This window comes from Cervus canadensis, chromosome 21 (assembly GCF_019320065.1).
Source record: "Cervus canadensis isolate Bull #8, Minnesota chromosome 21, ASM1932006v1, whole genome shotgun sequence".
Lineage (NCBI taxonomy): Eukaryota > Metazoa > Chordata > Mammalia > Artiodactyla > Cervidae > Cervus > Cervus canadensis.
In genome coordinates, this window is record NC_057406.1 from 1,679,207 (window position 1) to 1,698,911 (window position 19,705).

Sequence of the window (19,705 nt, forward strand, 5' to 3'; positions counted from 1 at the left end):
ACCCAGGGAGATCCAAACAGCCCCTGAGACCTGGGCCATGTCCGGGGAGACGGGGCTGATGGAACAGACTCCTGTGCACTCCTGTAGGATGACAGATGGCTGCCAGGCAGGCTCACGCTCCCACTGTCAGCGCCCAGAGAGCCCACACTCAGAGGTCACAGGAAAGTTATCCCCAACAGCCCGAATTAAATTTATTAAGAGGTAACGTGTTTTCAGCGAATTTATTAATCAATTTGACAATGCCTGGGGACTGTAATATAAAAATAATCAGTTGGCCTTCTCACCAACGTGAGACGCCAGGAAGGTGTCATTTAATTTTCTAATGCCGACTGCCACCTTTCCGAGCTTATTGTTGCATTAATTGAGATGAAAACTTTGCAATTTGGAAGTCCAGAAGAGCATGTGTTCACTCCGTCTGGAGCCTGTGCACACAGATGCCCGTGACTCGGTCCGCATGGGGTTCCTTGCCCGGGGCGCAGGAAAGTCCCTGAGGTCTGCTGTAAGCTCAGGTCAACAAGGTGCATCCAAGAAGGGGCGCAATCCCCCTGGAGCCGTGCGCCTCATGAAAGGAAAGGAGGGCCGGGTCTTCCCTCCATCCTGCCCCACCCGTGGCAGGCAGCTGTGAGCCCTTGTCCACACCAGGCCCACCCAGACCAAACCTCCCTCCCAACGGCCCCCAGCATCCCCGGGCCAGAGGTCGGCAGACAGATGAGGCTGTCCACACAGCGAGCCCTGACAGGACTAAAGGGCACCACGCCGAGACACGTGTGGGCCCCCGGGAGAGGCAGCGCAGAGACCACAGAGGCCGACTCGGCCAGGGCCCGGGATCAGCCGCGGCTCGGACTCGGCTCCGAGTCAGGGTCTCAGCCTCCTCGGCCTCCCTGCTGAGTCCTCAGGCTGACCTCCGGGCTGGGGAAGCCTCCGGTCCCCGGTCAGGAGAGGAAGGTGAGCAGGTGCTGGGCCCCGGGGACCCACTGGAGGGAAGAAGGGCACATGGAGAGGGGTTGTGTTAGGACCCACGCTTGTGCCTGTGCACAGAGACATACACACAGACAGACACACACAGAGACACAGACACACACACACAGACACACACACAGAGACACACAGACACACACACAGACATATAGACACACACACAGACATACAGACATACAGACACACACAGACACACAGATGTATACACATACACACACTCTACAAACCATCTGCGTTCTGACACTGTCCTCATCTCAGACTTCGTCATTTCCCTGCAGGTCTCTATTAAAGTCGCCTCCTCTGAAATGACCGCCTGTCTCCGGGAGCAGAGCAAGGGACGATTTCCCGCTGGGGCGGCCGTCACAGGGAGACGGAGCAGAGGGAAGGCACGGGTCACCTTGCCGCCTGGACCACACGGGTGCAGGTGCGTGCGCGGGCGGGCCCCAGCCACCTTCCCCACGTCCAGCCTGCACCGCGCCCACCACCCCGGGTCAGCTCCTTGCAGCCCGCCAGCCACGCTGGGCCCGGGGCACCCGCCCCTTCCACCACCAGCTGCAGCCTGGGGATACCCAGCGGACACACCTCTCCCTTCCCCGAGCCACGCAGCACCTGAGGACTTACGGGAGCCCCCAGCTGCGAGAGACCCGACGGCGGCCACCACGGGGGGTCGGGGAGGAGGCACTCAGAGGCAGCTTCCCGTCCCGCACCCCCAGCAAATCGGCCCCTGGCACCCGCACAGGCAGGGGCCGTCCCGAGACCCCACGACACCCACTCAGGGTCTTCACGAGCCCGCCTCATGGCCGGCGCTCAGAGCTCCAGGGGTCCAGCGGGCCTAGCAAGCGAGCTGGACGGGCAGGGTCCCTACCATCCCGGGGTCAGCACTGAGCGTGACTTGGCCTCAGGAAGCGCGTGCTGTGAAATTCACAACGATGAACAGTTTCTCTGCAGGCCCAGGTGCGGCTGGATCGGGCCATCTTCCAGCAGGATGGCCCTCGGGGCTTTGCCAACTGTCTCCCCAGGAACGACAGGCCCCTCGGGCCTAAAGGCACCCAGGAGGGCTGGACCCTGGACGGCACCACCTCCTGAAGCCTGAGCCCCCCAGCCGATTAAGCCAGGGCAGGAGCCAGAGACGCCAAGCCCGCACCGGGCACAAAACCAAAGCTCCTGGGGTGACGGGGCCGGGGAGCACCACGCCCAGCGCGCCCCAAGGCTGCCCGCTGGCCAGCTGGCTCCCTCCAGGGCAGCTCCGGCTGCTCCCAGTTCCCAAGACGCTGCAACCTCCGGCTCCCAGTGAATGCAGGCTCCTGGCCACCCCAGGAAGTGCTGGGTGTCACCCCACAACAGACGGCAGCCGTGCCCGTGCTCACGTAGGGGAGGATGGCCCGAGGACCCAGGTTTTATTTCTTTGGTCCATGTTGTACGACACACCCTCCAGCCTCTCGCACACCGGGCGGTTTGGATTCCCTCTTCCCTCCCCCGATCCTGCCCCCGCTCCTTCCCTCTCCTCACTGACAACCACCGGCTGCTTCTCTGTATCTGTGAGTCTGCTTTTTTGTTACATTCACCGGTTGTATTTTTTAGGTTTCAAATAAAAGTCATATCATACAGTATTTGTCTTTCTCAGTCTTACATTTCACCGAACACAATACCCTCCAAACCTATCCATGTCTCTGCAAATGGCATTACTTCATTCTTCTTTATGGCTGAGTACTATTCCATTGTGTATATGTATGTGCCACATCTTTATTCATTCAACTGTTAACTGCTTCCATATCTTGACAATTATAAATAATGCTGCTATGAACATTGGGGTGAATGTGTCTTTTTAAATTAGTGGTTTTTTGGGTTTTTTTTTTCAGATATATACCCGGGAGTAGGATTTTTGAGTCATATGGTAGTTCCATTTTTAGTCTTCTGAGGAAACTTCATGCTCTTTTCCACAGTAGCTGCACCAGTTTTCATCCCCACCAACAGCGTAGAAGGGTTCCCTTTTCTCCACGTCCACACTAACATTTGTTATTTGTGCTCTGTCTGGTGATAAGTACTCTGACACGTGAGAGGGGGTATCTCACTCTGATTTTATTTGCATTTCCCTGATGATTAGCGATCTCTGTTCGTTTCCAAGGCAGACCATTCAATATCACGGTAATCTAAGTCTACGCCCTGACTAGTAATGCTGAGGGAGCTGGAGTTGAATGGTTCTATGAAGACCTACGAGACTTTCTAGAACTAACACCCAAAATAGATGTCCTTTTAATCATAGGGGACTGGAATGCAAAAGTAGGAAGTCAAGAGATAACCAGGAATAACAGGCAAATTTTGCCTTGGAGTACAGAATGAAGCAGGGCAAAGGCTAATGGAGTTTTGCCAAGAGAACGCACTGGTCATAGCAAACACCCTCTTCCAACAACACAAGAGAAGGCTCTATACATGGACATCACCAGATGGTCAATACTGAGATCAGATTGATTATATTCTTTGCAGCCAAAGATGGAGAAGCTCTATACAGTCAGCAAAAACAAGACCAGGAGCTGACTGTGGCTCAGATCATGAACTCCTTATTGCCAAATTCAGACTTGAATTGAAGAAAGTAGGGAAAACCGCTAGACCATTCAAGTATGACCTAAATCAAATCCCTTACAATTATACAGTGGAAGTGACAAATAGATTCAAACGATGATATCTGATAGACAGAGAGCCTGATGAACTATGGATGGAGGTTCATGACATAGTACAGGAGGCAGTGATCAAGACCATCCCAAGAGAAAGAAATGCAAAAAGGCAAAATGGCTGTCTGAGGAGGCCTTACAAATAGCTGAGAAAAGAAGAGAAGATAAAGGCAAGGGAGAAAAGGAAAGATATATCCATCTGAATGCAGAGTTCCAAAGAATAACAAGGAGAGATAAGAAAGCCTTCCTCAGTGATCAGTGCAAATAGAGGAAAATAATACAATGGGAAAGACTAGAGATCTCTTCAAGAACATTAGAGATACCAAGGGAACATTTCATGCAAAGATGGGCTCAATAAAGGACAGGAATGGTATGGACCTAACAGAAGCAGAAGATATTAAGAAGAGGTGGCAAGAATACACAGAAGAACTATACAAGAAAGATCTTCATGACCCCAATAACCACGATGGTGTGATCACTCACCTAGAGCCAGACATCCTAGAATGTGAAGTCAAGTGGGCCTTAGGAAGCATCACTATGAACAAAGCTAACAGCGGTGATGAAATTCCAGTTGAACTATTTCAAATCCTAAAAGATGATGCTCTGAAAGTGCTGCACTCAAATGCCAGCATATCTGGAAAACTCAGAAGTGGTCACAGGACTGGAAAAGGTCAGTTTTCATTCCAATCCCAAAGAAGGGCAATGTCAAAGAATGCTCAAACTACTACACAATTGCACTCATCTCACATGCTAGCAAAGTAATGCTCAAAATTCTCCAAGCCAGGCTTCAATGATACGTTAACCATGAGCTTCCAGATGTTCAAGCTGGATTTAGAAAAGGCAGAGGAACCAGAGATCAAATCGCCAACATCCGCTGGATCACTGAAACAGCAAAAGAGTTCCAGAAAAATATCTACTTCTGCTTTACTGACTGTGCCAAAGCCTTTGACTGTGTAGATTACAACAAACTGGAAAATTATTCAAGAGATAGGAATACCAGACCACCTTACCTGCCTCCTGAGAAATCTCTATGCAGGTCAAGAAATAACAGTTAGAACTGGACATGGAAGAACAGACTGGCTCCAAATTGGGAAAGGAGTATATAACTTGCTTATTTAACTTATATGCAGAGTACACCATGCAAAATGCCAGACTGAGTGAAGCACAAGCTGGAATCAAGATTGCCGGGAGAAATATCAATAACCTCAGATACGCAGATGACACCACCCTTACGGCAGAAAGTGAAGAACTAAAGAGCCTCTTGATGAAAGTGAAAGAGGAGAGTGAGAAAGTTGGGTTAAAACTCAACATTCAGAAAACTGTGATCATGGCATCTGGTCCCATCACTTTGTGGCAAATATATGGGGAAACAATGGAAACAGTGACAGATTTTATTTTGTGGGGGCTCCAAAATCACTGCAGATGGTTATTGCAGCCATGAAATTAAAAGACGCTTGCTCCTTGGAAGAAAAGCTATGACCAAACTAGACAGCATATTAAAAAGCAAAGACTTTACTTTGCCAACAAAGCTCTGTCTAGTCAAAGTTTGGTTTTTCCAGTAGTTATGTATGGATGTGAGAGTTGGACCATAAAGAAAGCTGAGTGAAGAAGAATTGATGGTTTTGAACTGTGGTGTTGGAGAAGACTCTTGGGAGTTCCTTGGACTGCAAGGAGATCCAATCAGTCCATCCTAAAGGAAATCAGTCCTGAATATTCATTGGAAGGACTGATGCTGAAGCTGAAGCTCCAATACTTTGGCCACCTGATGTGAAGAACTGACTCAATGGAAAAGTCCCCTGATGCTGGGAAAGACTGAAGGCGGGAGGAGAATGGGATGAGATGGTTGGACAGCATCACCGACTTGATGGACATGAGCTTGGATAAACTCCAGGAGTTGGTGATGGAGAGGGAGGCCTGGCGTGCTGTGGTTCATGGGGTCGCAAAGAATCAGACATGACTGAGCAACGGAACTGAACTGAACTGAATTGACCATAAGTGTGTGGGTTTATTTCTGTGCTTTCTATCTCATTCCATTGATCTGTGTATCTGTTTTTGTGCTAAAGCCATGCTGTTTTGATAACTGTAGCTTTACAGTATAGTCTGAAGTCAGGACTGGTGATGTTCTTCTTTCTCAAGATTGTTTTGGCTATTCAAGGTCTTTTGTATTTCCATACAAATTTTAAAATTATTTGCTCTAGTTCTGTGAAAACTGCCATTGCATTTTGATAGGGATTGCGCTGGATCTGCAGATTGTCTTGAGTAATACAGTCATCTTACCAATATTGCTTCTTCCAATCCCAGAATGTGATATATCCTTCCATCTGTTTGTGTCGTCTTCAGGGTATTTCATCAGTATCTCCTAGTTTTCTGGGCACAAGTCTTTTGCCTCCTTAGGTAGGTTTAGTCCTAGATGTTTTATTCTTTTTGCTACAATGACAAGTGGGATTTCTTCCTTAATTTTTTTCCAGTATTTCATTGTTAGTGTATAGAGATGCAACCGATTCCTGTATATTAATTTTGTATCCTGCAACTTTAACAAATTCATTGATAACTTCTAGAAGTTTTCTGGTAGCATCTTTAGAATATTCTATGAACAGTAGTATGTTGTGTGCAAACCATGACCGTTTAACCTCTTTTCCAACGTGGATTCCTTTTATTTCTTTTTCTTCTCTGATTTGCCACGGCTAGAACTTCCAAACCTATGTTGAATAAAAGTGCTGAGAGTGGACACCCTTGTCTTGTTCTTGATCTCAGAGCAAACGCTGTTAGCTTTTCGCCATGGAGTATGATGTGAACTATATGTCTGTCATATATGGCCTTTATTATGTTGAAGTAGGTGCCCTTTATGTCCACTTTCTGGAGAATATTTTTTTTTAATCATAAAAAGATGTTAAGTTTTACCAAAAGTTTTTTTTTTCCATTTATTTTTATTAGTTGGAGGCTAATTACTTTACAATATTGTAGTGGTTTTTGCCATACATTGACATGAATCAGCCATGGATTTACATGTATTCCCCATCCCGATCCCCCCTCCCACCTCCCTCCCCCCACCCCATCCCTCTGGGTCTTCCCAGCGCACCAGCCCCATTTCTTCAAAGAAGACATACAGATGGCTAACAAACACATGAAAAGATGCTCAACATCACTCATTATCAGAGAAATGCAAATCAAAACCACAATGAGGTACCATTACATGCCAGTCAGGATGGCTGCTATCCAAAAGTCTACAAGCAATAAACGCTGGAGAGGGTGTGGAGAAAAGGGAACCCTCTTACCAAAAGTTATCTGCATCTATTGAGATGACCATATAGCTTTTATTCTTCAATTTGTTAATGTGGTATATCTGCATTGATTTGCAGATATTGAGAAATAAGTAAACCCCGCTTGACCACGATGTATGATCCTTTTAATGTATCACTAAAGTCAGTTTGCTAGGATTTTGTTGAGGATTTTTATGTCTATGTACATCAATTACATTGGTTTGTAAATTTTTTGTGTGATATCTTTGTCTGGTTTTGATATCACGGTGATGCTAGCTTCATAGAATGAGTTTGTTAAATATTCCTTCCTGTGCACACTTTTGGAATAACTTCAAAGGGACAGGTATAAACTCTTCGCCAAACATTTGGTAGAATTTGCCTGGGAAGCCATCTGGTCTGGAATTTTGTTTGTTGGGATTTTTTAAAATTACTGATTCAATTTCATTACTGGCAATTGGTCAGTTCATACTTTTTAGTTAATAATTTTAACTGGAGGAAAACTACTTTACAACACTGGGACGGCTTTTGCCATACGTCAACATGAGTCGGCCACAGGCATCCATGTTCCCCTCCCTCCTGAATCCCCCCCACCTCCAGGCTGTCACAGAGCACTGACTTTACATTCTCTGCGTCATTCATCAACTCCCACTGGCGATCCATGTTACATGTGGTAATGTATAAGTTTCAAGGCTATTTTCTCAAATCATCAAAACCTCTCCTTCTCCCACCGAGTCCAAAAGGCGGTTCTCATGTCTGTGTCTCCTTTTATTCCCTGCACGTGGGATCACTGGTACCATCTTTCTAGAATCCACAGATATGCATTAGTATATGGTATTTGTCTTTCTCTTTTTGACTTCATTTTGAATAACAGGCTCTAGGTTCTTCCACCCCACTAGGACTGAGTCAAATGTGTTCCTTTTTATGGCTGGGTAATACACCATTGAGTGTATTTCTTACCCATTCATCTTTCTTACCCATTCACCTGCTGATGGACATCTAGGCTGTCTCCACGTCCTAGCTGTTGCAATTAGTGCTGCGATGAACATCGGGGAACAGGTGACTTTTTCAGTCCTGGTTTCCTCAGGGTGCATGCCCAGCAGTGGGATTGATAGGTCGCATGGTGGTCTTATTCCTAGTTTTTCAAGGAATCTCCATAGCGTTCTCCACAGAAGTTGCATCAGCTTGCATTCCCACCCACAGTGTAAGAGGGTTCCTTTTTCTCCACCGCCTCGCAGGTCGTATTTCCTCTTTCTCCTGGTTAGGATCGAGGGGACTGGAGCCTGCCCGTCAAGTGGGCCCCAGCAACCACTCAGGCCCCAGGGCTCAGGTAAGCTCCACTTGGTGACACCCCAGGCGGTCCCACGTCCTCGCTGGGGAACTGAGTCCCTTCTGTGCCACCCTGGTCTCTCCTGGAGGCCGTGTCTCTGTGGACCTGTCCCTCCTGCCGATTTAATCTGGGCCCTTTCAGTCTAACAAGCCATCCCCATGACTGTCACAGCTTTCCTGAACCTGAGGATGGTCTCAGAGACCCTGACCCACTGGGAGAGGCAGCGGTCTGCACCAGGGATGCTGAGGCTGACGGTTCTGCCGACGTGGTGCCAGACGCCAAGGCTGCTAGGCTGCCTTTGGGGAAACACCGGCCCTCAGTCCCCAGACAGCACCACAGGCGCGGTGTGGCCCTGGTCAGGCAGCTGGCAGCCGCCAGATCCCACACCTCGGGGGGCAGCAGCTGTCTCAGAGGTCACCAGCGAGACCTAGAGCCAAGGAGTCCTGCGTGTGTGCGTGCTAAGTTGCCTCAGTCGTGTCCAACTGTGCAGCCCCATGGACTGCGGCCCCCCAGGCTCCTCCATCCATGGGATTCTCCAGGCAAGAAGACTGCAGTGGGTGGCCGTTTCCTTCTCCAGGGGAATCGTCCAGACCCAGGGATCAAACCCACATCTCTTATGTCTCCGGCACTGGCAGGCAGGTTCTTTACCACTAGCGCCACCTGGGAAGCCTGAGGAGTCCCGGACCCAGGTTCACCTCCCAGCCTCTGCCCACGGCAGGAAGACTGGGAGTCACGGTGGGAAGACTGGGAGGCCTCTGAGAGCCTCACTTTTTTCTTCTATAAAAAGGAAGTCACATTGCCCATCTCCCACTGGAAGGACTGGATGTCACGAAGCACAAGAAGTGACAGGCACCTGTCTGACACCCAGCAGCGGCTCAAGAAATTTCCTTCCTGGGAGGGCTATGGACTTTTGTGCGGGTTCCTGAGCGCTGGGGCTTTCTAGATGCAACTGGTTCAACTCCAAAGGCAAATGTGTGTCCCAACTGCAAGCAGAGATGCCCACAGAGGGGCACGGGGCTCATAACTGCCCTGCCCAGTGAGCTCACGGGAGGCTTGGGGCAGGAAGTCTGCAAGGCACGCAAGCACCCAAAGTTTCCCTGGTGCACACCCTTGGCCCCAGCCTGCCAGCTGGAGGGACCCCGCAACGGCCTCCGAGATCCCATTTGGGAGCCCCCGCTGTGACTATGCTCCCCTCCCCGATCTCTCCCCCGCGTCACCCATCCCCTCTCCAAGCCTCCCGGGCCCCCTGGGACCAGGCTGGGGGCCCCAGGAGAAGGTCCTGCCCGGTAGCCACCTACCCTCACTGGGACCCTGGGTGCACCCCCTGACTTCCCTGAGTCCCACTCTCCTCTAAGATGAAGAGAAGGATGAAGAGAAGTATCGAGCTGGGAAGGTTGCCAGGTAGACCCAGGAGCAAGTGGACACTGTCTGCTGGGTGCCTGGCGGTCTGTCCGTCCACCAGGACTGAAGCTGAGCGGCACAGGAGGGCCGGTGCCCACCTCTCCCAGGACGGCCCGTGGGAACCAGGCAGCCTCACTGCGTGGACAAGCCCTGGGGTGATGGCACGCGGCAGGTCCAGCCTCGGTCACCAAAGCCCTGTGAGCTGGAGTCTGCCAGGCTTGGGGAAGGCTGGGGGCTTCCTGCGGGACCCTGGGGTGGACCCTGGAGGCAGGCTTCCATGTGGGGATCTGGATGGGGCAGGGTGAGAGGCGCCGCAGAGGGGAGAGTCCAGGGGCAAATGAGGCCTCCATCGGGGTTACAGGCAGGCAGAAAGACGAGGCGTCGGCCATGAGTGCCCCGGGGCCTGGACGACCTGTCTCCTCTCGGAACTTCATTGGATTAAAAAGTTGCTAAAGGACCTTTCCTCATGCAGGTAAGGACACCTGCCGGAGCCAGTCTTCCAGGTCAGGGTCAAAGCAGGTGGGCCACCCCAGGTCCACCCCGCCTGCCCCCGTCAGCTACATTCGCATCGGAGCCTTGTTCATACACACGTGTGAACGGCTGACCACAGGGTCAGCCCAGGTAAGTCACCTGCAGCAGCTGCTCTTTGCAGGCCCTGGCCCAGCAACAAGGACAGCATGACCACGGGGAAGCCCAGGTCCTGCCAGAGCGGGTCGCAATCCAGGGTAATCGCAGAGCCCACACGGCTAGGAGCCGGCGGGCCCAGAGCCCCTGCCTCCGGGCAGCTCCTGTCTGCTGCTGTGAATGCAGACGCCCCCACCTTCCAGACCAGCCCAGGTCACAGGAACGAGGCCTGGGCCTGCTCACACGTGGCCACGCTCGGCAAACATGGGCCCCGAGGACCCTGAGTCCGAGCCCACGAGGCCCTGCAGGGCCGGGCCAGCTCCTGACCCTCTCGTGTAGTGTCTGTCTGATCCCAGGAGAGGATGTGCTGAAGCTTCAGCCACTCCGATGAGAATCTGACTGGCGAAGGCCCTGGCCACCCAAAGCCAGAGCTGCGTCCTGCCCAGAGCCGGCAGGGGACGAGGCTGCACGGAGCGTCCACCGTCACAGGTGGCCTGGCCCGCCCAGGGAACTTTCTAGGCCCCAGAGAGTCCATCCAGGACACTCCAGTCTGTCCTGTCTGCTCAGCAGTGCGCAATCAGGCTTCTCTGTTTCTCAGAAGTGCCTGCCCCTTCATGGCCCCAAGAAAACAGGGGAAGCACACAGGGAATCAGGTCTGAGGGGCCAAACCGGGGCCGTGATCACAAGGGACGTGCCTGTAGTGTGCAGACTGTTCTCTGAGAGTCCCGGCCCTGCAGGCAGGCTCATGGCCAGGAGACAGGGCTGACATGCTGAGGGGACAGAGGTTTCTGGGTGTCCTGCCCACTTCCCAGGGTGCCACAGACAGAAACCTTCTGACCACCTGAGATGGTGATGGCAACTAGAGTGTCTTGCAGATCTCCATGACGACGGCATCCAGTGAAGACATGTGCATCCCCTCCACACGCTCCCGGCTTTAGAGCTGGAGGCAGCCGGCTGCCACCCCACCACCCCGCATGGGCTCCTGCTGCCCCTGCCTCTAGAAGCTGCCCCCTTTTCATCCCGGAACCTTACGATGAACACTGAGCTAAGACAGACCGAACACCGACGGCCGCCAGCAAATGCATTTCTGTTGACCACAGAACACTAATCTCGATTCGGTCGGAGTCTCTGTAAAGAGGCACAGGGGCTGCCACATCGCTGGGACCTTGGTGTCGGGAGGCCTAAGCCTGCGAGAGGGTTTCAGAGGTGCTGGGTGCCCAGGCCAGCCTCCGCCTCCCCGCATGCCACCCCGTCAGGGCCCCAGAGCCCCCTGCGTGCGTAGGACGTGACGGATGCAGGGAAACTCGGGGCAGACCCGGCCTGGCTCCGCAGCCAGCCTGCTCCAGCCACCGGTGCGGCCGCGAGGACCATAAATTAGCATCAATTAATTAACACGAGCCCTATCAACCCATTAATGGCATTTAGTATATCCGGGGAAGTGCTACCAGGTAATGGAGCTGCTACAGAGAAACATAATTTAGAGACAGAGCCAGACAGAGGCCGCTCACCTGCGTCCAGCGGCGTCCAGGGTGGCGCGGACGCATCAGCATTTCAACTCTGCAGCATCCTCACAGGAAAGGCCTCCGGAGAACGGCCCAGGTTCCCCCAGACCCAAGGCTTCAGGCCGTGGGTGTGCTCTGAAACCACCTTCCTCAGCGCTCAGCAGTAAGATGTAAGTCAGGTCCTGGAGAACCGGCAATGCCCTTCTGCCCCACGTCACCCAGGTACCTCAGGGCAGGAGACTCCGGACCTGGCCCAGCTCCAGCCGACCTGCTCACGGTCAGGTCAGCCAGGCCAGGAAGACCGGCCATCACCCCGTCATCAGTGGATTTTAGTAACAAGGGAGCTGAGATGAGCGTAAGGCTGGTGCTGACTTTCCGCAATGTCAGATGGACTCTCCCAAGTGAGCTCAGGAGAAAGCCGCCCGTCACAGGCCATCAGCAAGGACCCCGGGGGCACCTGCCCCACCGCGTGAACCAGCCTCTCTTGCTGGACATTCGAGATGCCAAGATGGGTAGACAGGACCCACCTGGACGATGGGGTGCCCTGAGAAGTGTGGGGCCCTGGCTCCCCACACTGCCTCTGCAGGGACCCCATTCTGCCTGTTCTCTGGGAAAGCCATTATGCAGCCGTCGGGAAACCAGAGGTGCTGAGCTGAGCACCCCGCCCTGGAGAGGCCGACTGTGACCGGGACACGGGGGTGGGGCTGGGGCCGGCATCGCGCCAGACACGGAGCACGTGGACGCGCAGAGGAGGTGGCGTGCTCAGGGAGGCTTCCTGCAGGAGGAGGTCTCCAACATGGGTCCGGGGGTGTTCCGGAGACCAGTCCAACTCCAGGTTCCTGCCTTGCACTCGCGACAGCAGAGTGGGCAGTTACTGCGGGAGGGGCCCCAGGGCAGCAGAACATTCCCATGAGACCAGGTGTGAAGGAGAGAACTAGCTCACACACACGTTTCCACGGAGGGAGCCCAGGGTGCAGGCCCCAGAAGGACTCCGCCAGCCCAGGACAGAGGGGCGCAGAGGACCTCCCTGGGCAGGAAAGGTCAGCGGGGAGGTCAGGGGCCCGGAGTGATGTTCGCAGGGAGGAGTGGAGGGTGCGGCTCCATTCTAAGGGGAGCCGCGGGGGTGCTCCCGGCGGCCAGCCTGGAGGCAGTGGCCCTCCGAGAATGACGCTGATGTGTGCAGGGGGACTCCGCTGACGGTCCTGCAGACAGACCTGGAGGATGGCGAGGGGTGTTTTGGAGAAGGACTTCCAGGAGGCTGGGCACAGGGTCAGAGCCGGAGGCTGTCCTCAACACAGGGGCCCTGGTGGAGACGGGCAGGGCCAGGGAAGGCTCCAGGGATGGAAGGGGATTCAGGGCCAGAGCCTGGGGCCGAGGGGCTGGGATGGGCTGTGACCTGAGAGAGGCCGGGCAAGGACCCAGAACGGGGTGCCCGGCCCACCGGGTGCCCCCTCCTCAGCTGCCTTGACGTGGTGTGGACCATCTGGCGCCCCCGGGACGCGAGCCCAGGAGGCCACCATCTCGCCCGTCGCTGCGTCCACACACTCCCCAACTCCACGAACGCACAGAGGCAGAGATGCAGGGGCTGGCTCTGCACCCCTCCTGCTTCCTTTAACACGCTTGGAAAGACAGCCGGGTCCTCGGGTGGAGTCCCTCCAAGGCCAGCCCTCTCGGGGGAGGCTGACCCCACAGCGGGACCCGGGACCAGGAGGCGGGAACACCGCGAGAGGACTGCAGCGTCCCCGGGGCCATCTCACCACGGCACCGCCATCCCATCAGACCCAGGCCCCATGCCGAGGACACGGCGAGACCCCAGGGGAGCTGGAGTCCTGCCGGCCTCAGTGGAGACAAAAGCGACTCCACGCCCAACTCCTGCCAGCTGCTATCACGGATAAGGAAGCGCTCCAAAGCCTGCGGGCACCCTCCACCACGTTCGCGGGGTGAAGGAGGGATGGGGCTGGCTGCCCAGATCCACTGCCAGCGGCCAGGACGTTTGCGGGAAGCCAGGCCACAGAGACAGAGTGTGCGGCCTGCTGGGAGCTTCCATCAGCGCCCCTGCAGTGCCCGGACCTGGAACCCGCGCTGAGGGGCGCCTGGAGGGAGGAGCAGGCAGCCGCTGGAGGCTTCCCGGGCGCTGTGGGCGCCCTGGGCCAGGCCGAGCAGTGCTGGCCCAGCTCCAGGGCCTACGGATGGCGTAACAGGCTGCAGGGACAGACGGACCCCCCACCCCCCAGGCACTCTCGGCCCCGGGAGCCAGCCCAGGCCACAGTCCTCCAAACACACACAGTCCGCAGGCCCGAGGCCGCCCCCAGGCACACGGGAACCTGCCCCACGGCCCCCTCGTCAGCCGCTCTCCCCTCCCCGCCACTCGGCCGGCACCCAGGGCTCTGGGTGACAGGTGGCATGCGGTGGAGGTCATTAACTCCAGAGCACCACCGCTTTAATGCAAAAACAAGCCCTTCTAAATCAACGCAGCTGCGGAGCTATATAAAGAAATGGGGGTTTTAATGTTTTGCTTTTCTTCCCTTTTCTAGTGCCACATTATCATAACATTTTCCCATAATTACGCCCATAAAAGTCACCTGAAAATACTTCATGCCACAGAGACCGGTCTCCATATATCACTCCGGCAATGTCGAGGGGCAGGTCTGGAGCAAGGAATTCCAGGGCACGGGTCAGCCCGGACGCCTGGTGCCCAAGGCTCGGCTGGCAGTGGCACGTGGCCTCCTTCCTGTGTGTGCTGATCCCTGGATTCGCTGCGAGGGGTGAGAGGCCATTCGGGGGAGTCCTGCCAGGGTGCGGCCCCTCCTGGCCCTGTCTGGGGGACTAGGGGATCGAGGGGAAGGGTGGGGGAGCACCGATCTGCCCGGCTGGCTTGCGGGGGCAACCCCGGCCCTCCCCACGCCCATCCTTGAGCATGGAGTTCCGCTAACACACAACCCACCAACAGGTAACCTATCTCTATGTGGTTGAAAGAAATACACGGGGCACATCTTCTCCTGCCAGAAATTCATCAAATAAAAAACTCTGTACGAGGGAAAAAAACCAAAAAGACAAGAAATAAACTTCTGAATGGCATCACTTCATTAACTTTCCAGTACTTTCAATTTTACCTCTTGGAAAACCCCAGAAATAAAATGTGAACAGCAGGAAAGTGGCCTAATCTCTCCTAAATATGCAATAAATTGTATTTGTAAAGAACACGCAGCACCAGAGAGCCTACGCTTGGTTGGTATTCTAATGGATCAACAACAATTCAGAAGTTGTTTGTAGTTTCTTCTCGTAGTTGTGTGAGAACCATGACGTGAGATTTAACCTGAAGCTACCATTCAATCCTGATGAGATTTATTCAGAAAACAAAAGTCAAAACCAGAGCCACACTGCCTCTCCCACCCTGCTCCCTTGTACTTTAAAATACAGACTTTCCTCCCAACACTTACACGCTAGGAATGGCTGGCCATCACACCCGTGCAAACAGGGGACTCACAGTCTACATGAAAGCACAGCCTTCCTCACCTTCGGATTAAATGCCGCACACGAATACCGAGTCAAGGCTTAGGGTCCTAAGGCAGCCTCTCGCTCACCACTCTCCCCTCTCATTGTTATTACAGCCTGATGCGACGAGCTGACTCATTGGAAAAGACTCTGATGATGGGAAAGACTGAAGGCAAAAGGAGAAGAGGGTAGCAGAGGGTGAGATGGTTAGATATCATCACCAACTCAACAGACACGAATCTGAGCAGACTCCGGGAGACAGTGGAGGGCAGAGGAGCCTGGTGTGTTATAGTCCGTGGGGTCGCAGAGTCAGACACGACTTAGTGACTGAACCACAAATGCTGCAAGCTAGCACGAGAGACGGCATCTCTGAGGTCTTAGGATGAGCACGGCATACAAGCAAACCACTCCGGTTTGGCCAGAGCTGTCCCACCATAGCCAAGAACTGAGTCCAGACAGACCTCTTGGCTCTGGATATGCTAAGGGGAAGAGGACCTAGGCCAGCGCTTTCCAAGCCGCAAGGACAGAGGTCTCCCCAGACCAGGGAGAGGGAGAGTTTCAGGGTCTCATCCGAGCTCTTCACCTCCCCAGGACGCCTCTTTGCCGAGCGCCCAGTCCTGCTGTGACGGGAATGTACACAGACACGGAGTACGCATCTTGAAAGAAAGCCATCGAGGGCCCCATTCCCCTTTCTGCTTCTCCTGGCAGTTCTTCCCCAACAGGAGAAAATGACAAGGCTGTGTCACTATAGCAACTAACCTAACTGGTGGACTGCAGGTCTTCCTCCAGCCGGAGGGTGGAGCCCGTGTCCTTAAACATGAAGCTCAGCAGGCTGCAAAAAAGCCAGGCTTTCAGGGGCCAAGAACAGCAGAGCACCCCTAACTGAAAACCAGGCCAGGAAATATTCCAGTTTTCTTTCAGCCGTGCCAGGAAGTGAACACCTTTTGTGCTGCAGCAAAATGCACAGACTGAACAGGCAGGATAACTGAACCCTGCATGGTGAGCTATCCGTCTCCCTAATTAATGACACGGATAGATCTCCAAAACACAACAACATTGCGGGTAATAAAAATCCCGACTGATAACAAAAACAATTTACAAACACGGATGCTAACTATTCTTCTTCATCCCAGATATACTGGAAAAGAGAATGAAATGCAACTGTTCCATTTGAATTTTATTTGCTTTATCAATTCTAAAAAAGAGAAGGGGGGGGTTCTTTTTCCTCCAAGACTGATGTTCCAAGCTATCAATTATTATTATGTCTATTTCGTATTTTAGTGCCATGCTTTAATTTCTCCAAGTGCATATGTCTACTTTGTATTTTACCGAAAGGTTTTAATTTCTCCAAGTGCCTTCTGGTGTAATGGGGTGTGTCCACAAACGTTATCTTATTGTCAATTATCGCATTCCATGGAGACAACCATAAAAATGTGGTGAACCCAAGCTTCTGCTATTAATGATTTCTGCCATTCTGGATAATAAGATTTTTTTTTTTTTTTTTTACCACATGTCCTCATCCTGGTAGAAGAGCTGTTTCTAGAATGCCCGGGAGGCTTCCGAAAGGCAGCCTGAGTGCCCCACGGGACCTCGGGTTCCACCAAGTGTCTGAGCAGCGGGCGCCGTGCACTCTGACCCCCCCGGGAGCAGGCGGCCTCTGGCAGAGGTGTGAGTGTCAGGACGGGCAGAGAGAGGGTCCCCCTCAGGTTCCAGCAGTGTTGGCGCGGGGGCGGGGTGAGCAGAGGCTGCACGCAGAGCAGAAGGCGAGAAAGGAGGGCCCTGGCCGGTGCACCCAAGGTGGGAAGTGTTGAAGCCATGGGCGGAGGTGTCACACACTTAACAATTAGCAGTTGTTCTTTTCCCCACCCAGAGGGCTGCCTCCCCAGTCAGCCTGTGATTGCTGCGTTCTCATAGGGATATCGTCCCCAGAGCCAGCAAGGGACAGCGGCTGGCAGTCGCGGACAGGGACACAAATCGCCTCCCAACACGGCGGGTTGTGGGTGTGCCCCCTCCCCGGCCACCACCAGGAAGTGCATCCACATGGCACCTCCTCGGGAATCGAGTCTACCTGCCTGCGGGACCCTGCCCCAGGGTCCCGAGATGGCCGCAGGGAGCTGGGGAGAGGACACAGGCCTCCTCCCTCAAGCCCCAGACCCCCTCCGCCTCCAGGCAGCCAGCCCGGGAACACACGGGGAGAGGCCCTTGGGGTGCACCCCGGGGATGCGGTGCCGGCGGGGCAGCAACCTTCCGGCCCGAGACCCCTCCCCACCGCTGCCTCAGCGCGCCGGCAACTGTGGGGAAATGCACAAGCCGGCTCAGACCGGCAGCACCATTCCCGCTCTGAGCACGGATTCCCCAGGGTTCCGGGCTGGAGGCGGGGGCTGTCCCAGGACTCGGCACCCTAGCGCCCAGGGTCTCCATGGCCTGCTGCGGTCCCATTTTGGAGAGCGCGAAGGCTCGGGCTGGAAGCGAGGAGGCCGAGGGAGGGCTGCGAGGTGGTGGCGGGGAGCGTGGTACACCGCTGGCCTCTCTCTCTCTGTTTTTTTTTTGTAAAGAATCCATATTTTTCCATCGCCTCCCGCGCCCATGGCAATTCTCCATGACAGGTGTTCCTCAGCGCCTGTCCCTTCCTCCTTCTGGGGTGGGAAGGGACCCGGACCCTGTGCCAGGCGGCTGGTGGGGGAAACCCACTCCACCCCCAGCCCTCGCCATTCCGGCTGGGAACCCATGCCCGGACGCTGACCACTCCCCACCCACCCCAACCAGCCGCGAACCCATGTCTGGAGCACTGACCACTCACCCCCACCCCAGTCCTTAGGCTCAATGTCCGACCACCTCCCATTCACGCAGTGCCCAGCCAGTGCCCCTGACACAGCGCACCCCGACGCACCCAGGCAGACCCCAGCCTGTTACTGGCACCCCAGCCCCAGCCTGTGCCCCGGGCGCCCACCAAACCGTGCCACCCCAGCCCCGAGCCCGCGGCCCCGCGCCAGACCCACGGGGGTCACCCGGCTCGGGTCCCCGGACACTACCCGCGAAATGCCGGCGGCAGCGGGCACCCCACCCCTCACTTCTCTGTTTTTAGGAGAGCGCCGGAGAGCCTGCTTCCCTGCAAGGCAGCAGCTCCAGCCGCGCGTCCTAGCCCGAGCCCCGCTCCTGCCGCGGGCGCCCCGCTCCGGAATCGGCCGCCGCGTCCCCCCGCGTTCCCCGCGCGAGTGTCGCCCGCGGAAAGCCCCCGGCAGGGCGCTCCACCGCCACCCCCGGCAGCGCTACCCGCCCGCCCCAGACCCTCCGCCGCCTCCGGAGCGCGCGGCTCGGCCAAGAAGCCGCCGGCTCAGCTCGGATCGTGGGCCTGGGCCGGGAGCGGCGGCGGTACGCCGGGCAGCCGCGGGCATCGCCGCGTAGGGACGCGCCGCGCCACCCGGGGCCTGGCGCCCGGGCCCTGCCCCGGAGTCGGGGGAGGGAGGCTCAGCGGCGGCGCCGGCCTCGGGAAGTGCCGGACCCCCGTCCTCCTGGCCCAACGGAGGACCGGCCGGGACCCGGGAGACCGCGCGCCCTGAGCTCGCAACTCTGCACGGACTCCGGGCGGCCCGAGGGGCGCCCCGCCGGAGCCACGGCCCGGGATCGGGGGCCAGGGCCGGGACCAGAGGGCCGGGTGGGGGCCCGGGCCGCGCGGTACTCACTGCAGTAGGCGATGAGCAGGCTGGCCAGGATCATGAACGCCCAAAAAGTTGAGGACATGCTGGGCAGGGCGGTCGCATCTTGCCGGCTGCCGGTCCTGGGCGATGGCGCCATTGAAGCCGCGGCGCCCGCGCGGGGGGCAGCAGCGCGTCTCAGCAGCCGGCCCTGCCCGCGCCCCCGCGCCGGCCTCCACGTGCGGGCCCCGCGCGCGCCATCCTCCGCCGCCGCCGCCGCCGCCGCCGCGCCCGGGCTCTGGCCCACTGCGCCCCGCGCCGGCCCGCCCCGCGCCGAGCCCGCGCCCGCGCCCGCGCCCGCCGAGCCCGGGGACGCCGGCCCTGCTGCTCTGGGCGTCGCTGCGCGCCCGAGCCAGGCGCGCGGGCTACCGAGGCGAGGGGCGCTCCCGAGGCGCGTGCCCGGCGCCGCGGGGGCCCAACGCGGGCCCTGATACAGGCGGGGGAGGCAGGCGGCGGAGGGGACGAAGCGCCCGAGCCGCGCCTCTGGATGGCGACAAAGACGGCCCGCCGCGCCGGAGTCCGGGGCCCCTCGCGGGGAAGACGGGCGGCCAGCGCAAAGTTTGCGGACCGGGCCGGGTGGCCCGCCAGCCCTCGGCGCCCGTATCCTCCCCTGCCTGCGGTGCTCGGTCCCCTACCTTGCGGGGGTGGGGGGTGGTGGTGGGGGGGCCGGGCTTCATTCCAAGCACAGGGGTCTTTGGACCCTTGCCCAAGATGGGCCTTATCATCCCTGCTCGGGGTTGAATGTTGGTGTCCT

The 19,705-nt window shown here is 56.2% G+C and overlaps 1 protein-coding gene across 1 annotated transcript in view; it reads right to left on the reverse strand.

Annotated features, from left to right (window-relative positions):
- The window catches only part of TAFA5 (TAFA chemokine like family member 5), a 173,781-nt gene extending 154,586 nt beyond the window's left edge, over nt 1-19,195 (reverse strand). Inside the window, exon 1 of the mRNA XM_043441238.1 lies at nt 18,940-19,195. Within this exon, the coding sequence (XP_043297173.1) occupies nt 18,940-19,051 (112 nt within the window). The 5' untranslated portion in view covers nt 19,052-19,195. The remainder of the gene's footprint in view (nt 1-18,939) is intronic.
- Between the last annotated feature and the right edge of the window lie 510 nt (nt 19,196-19,705).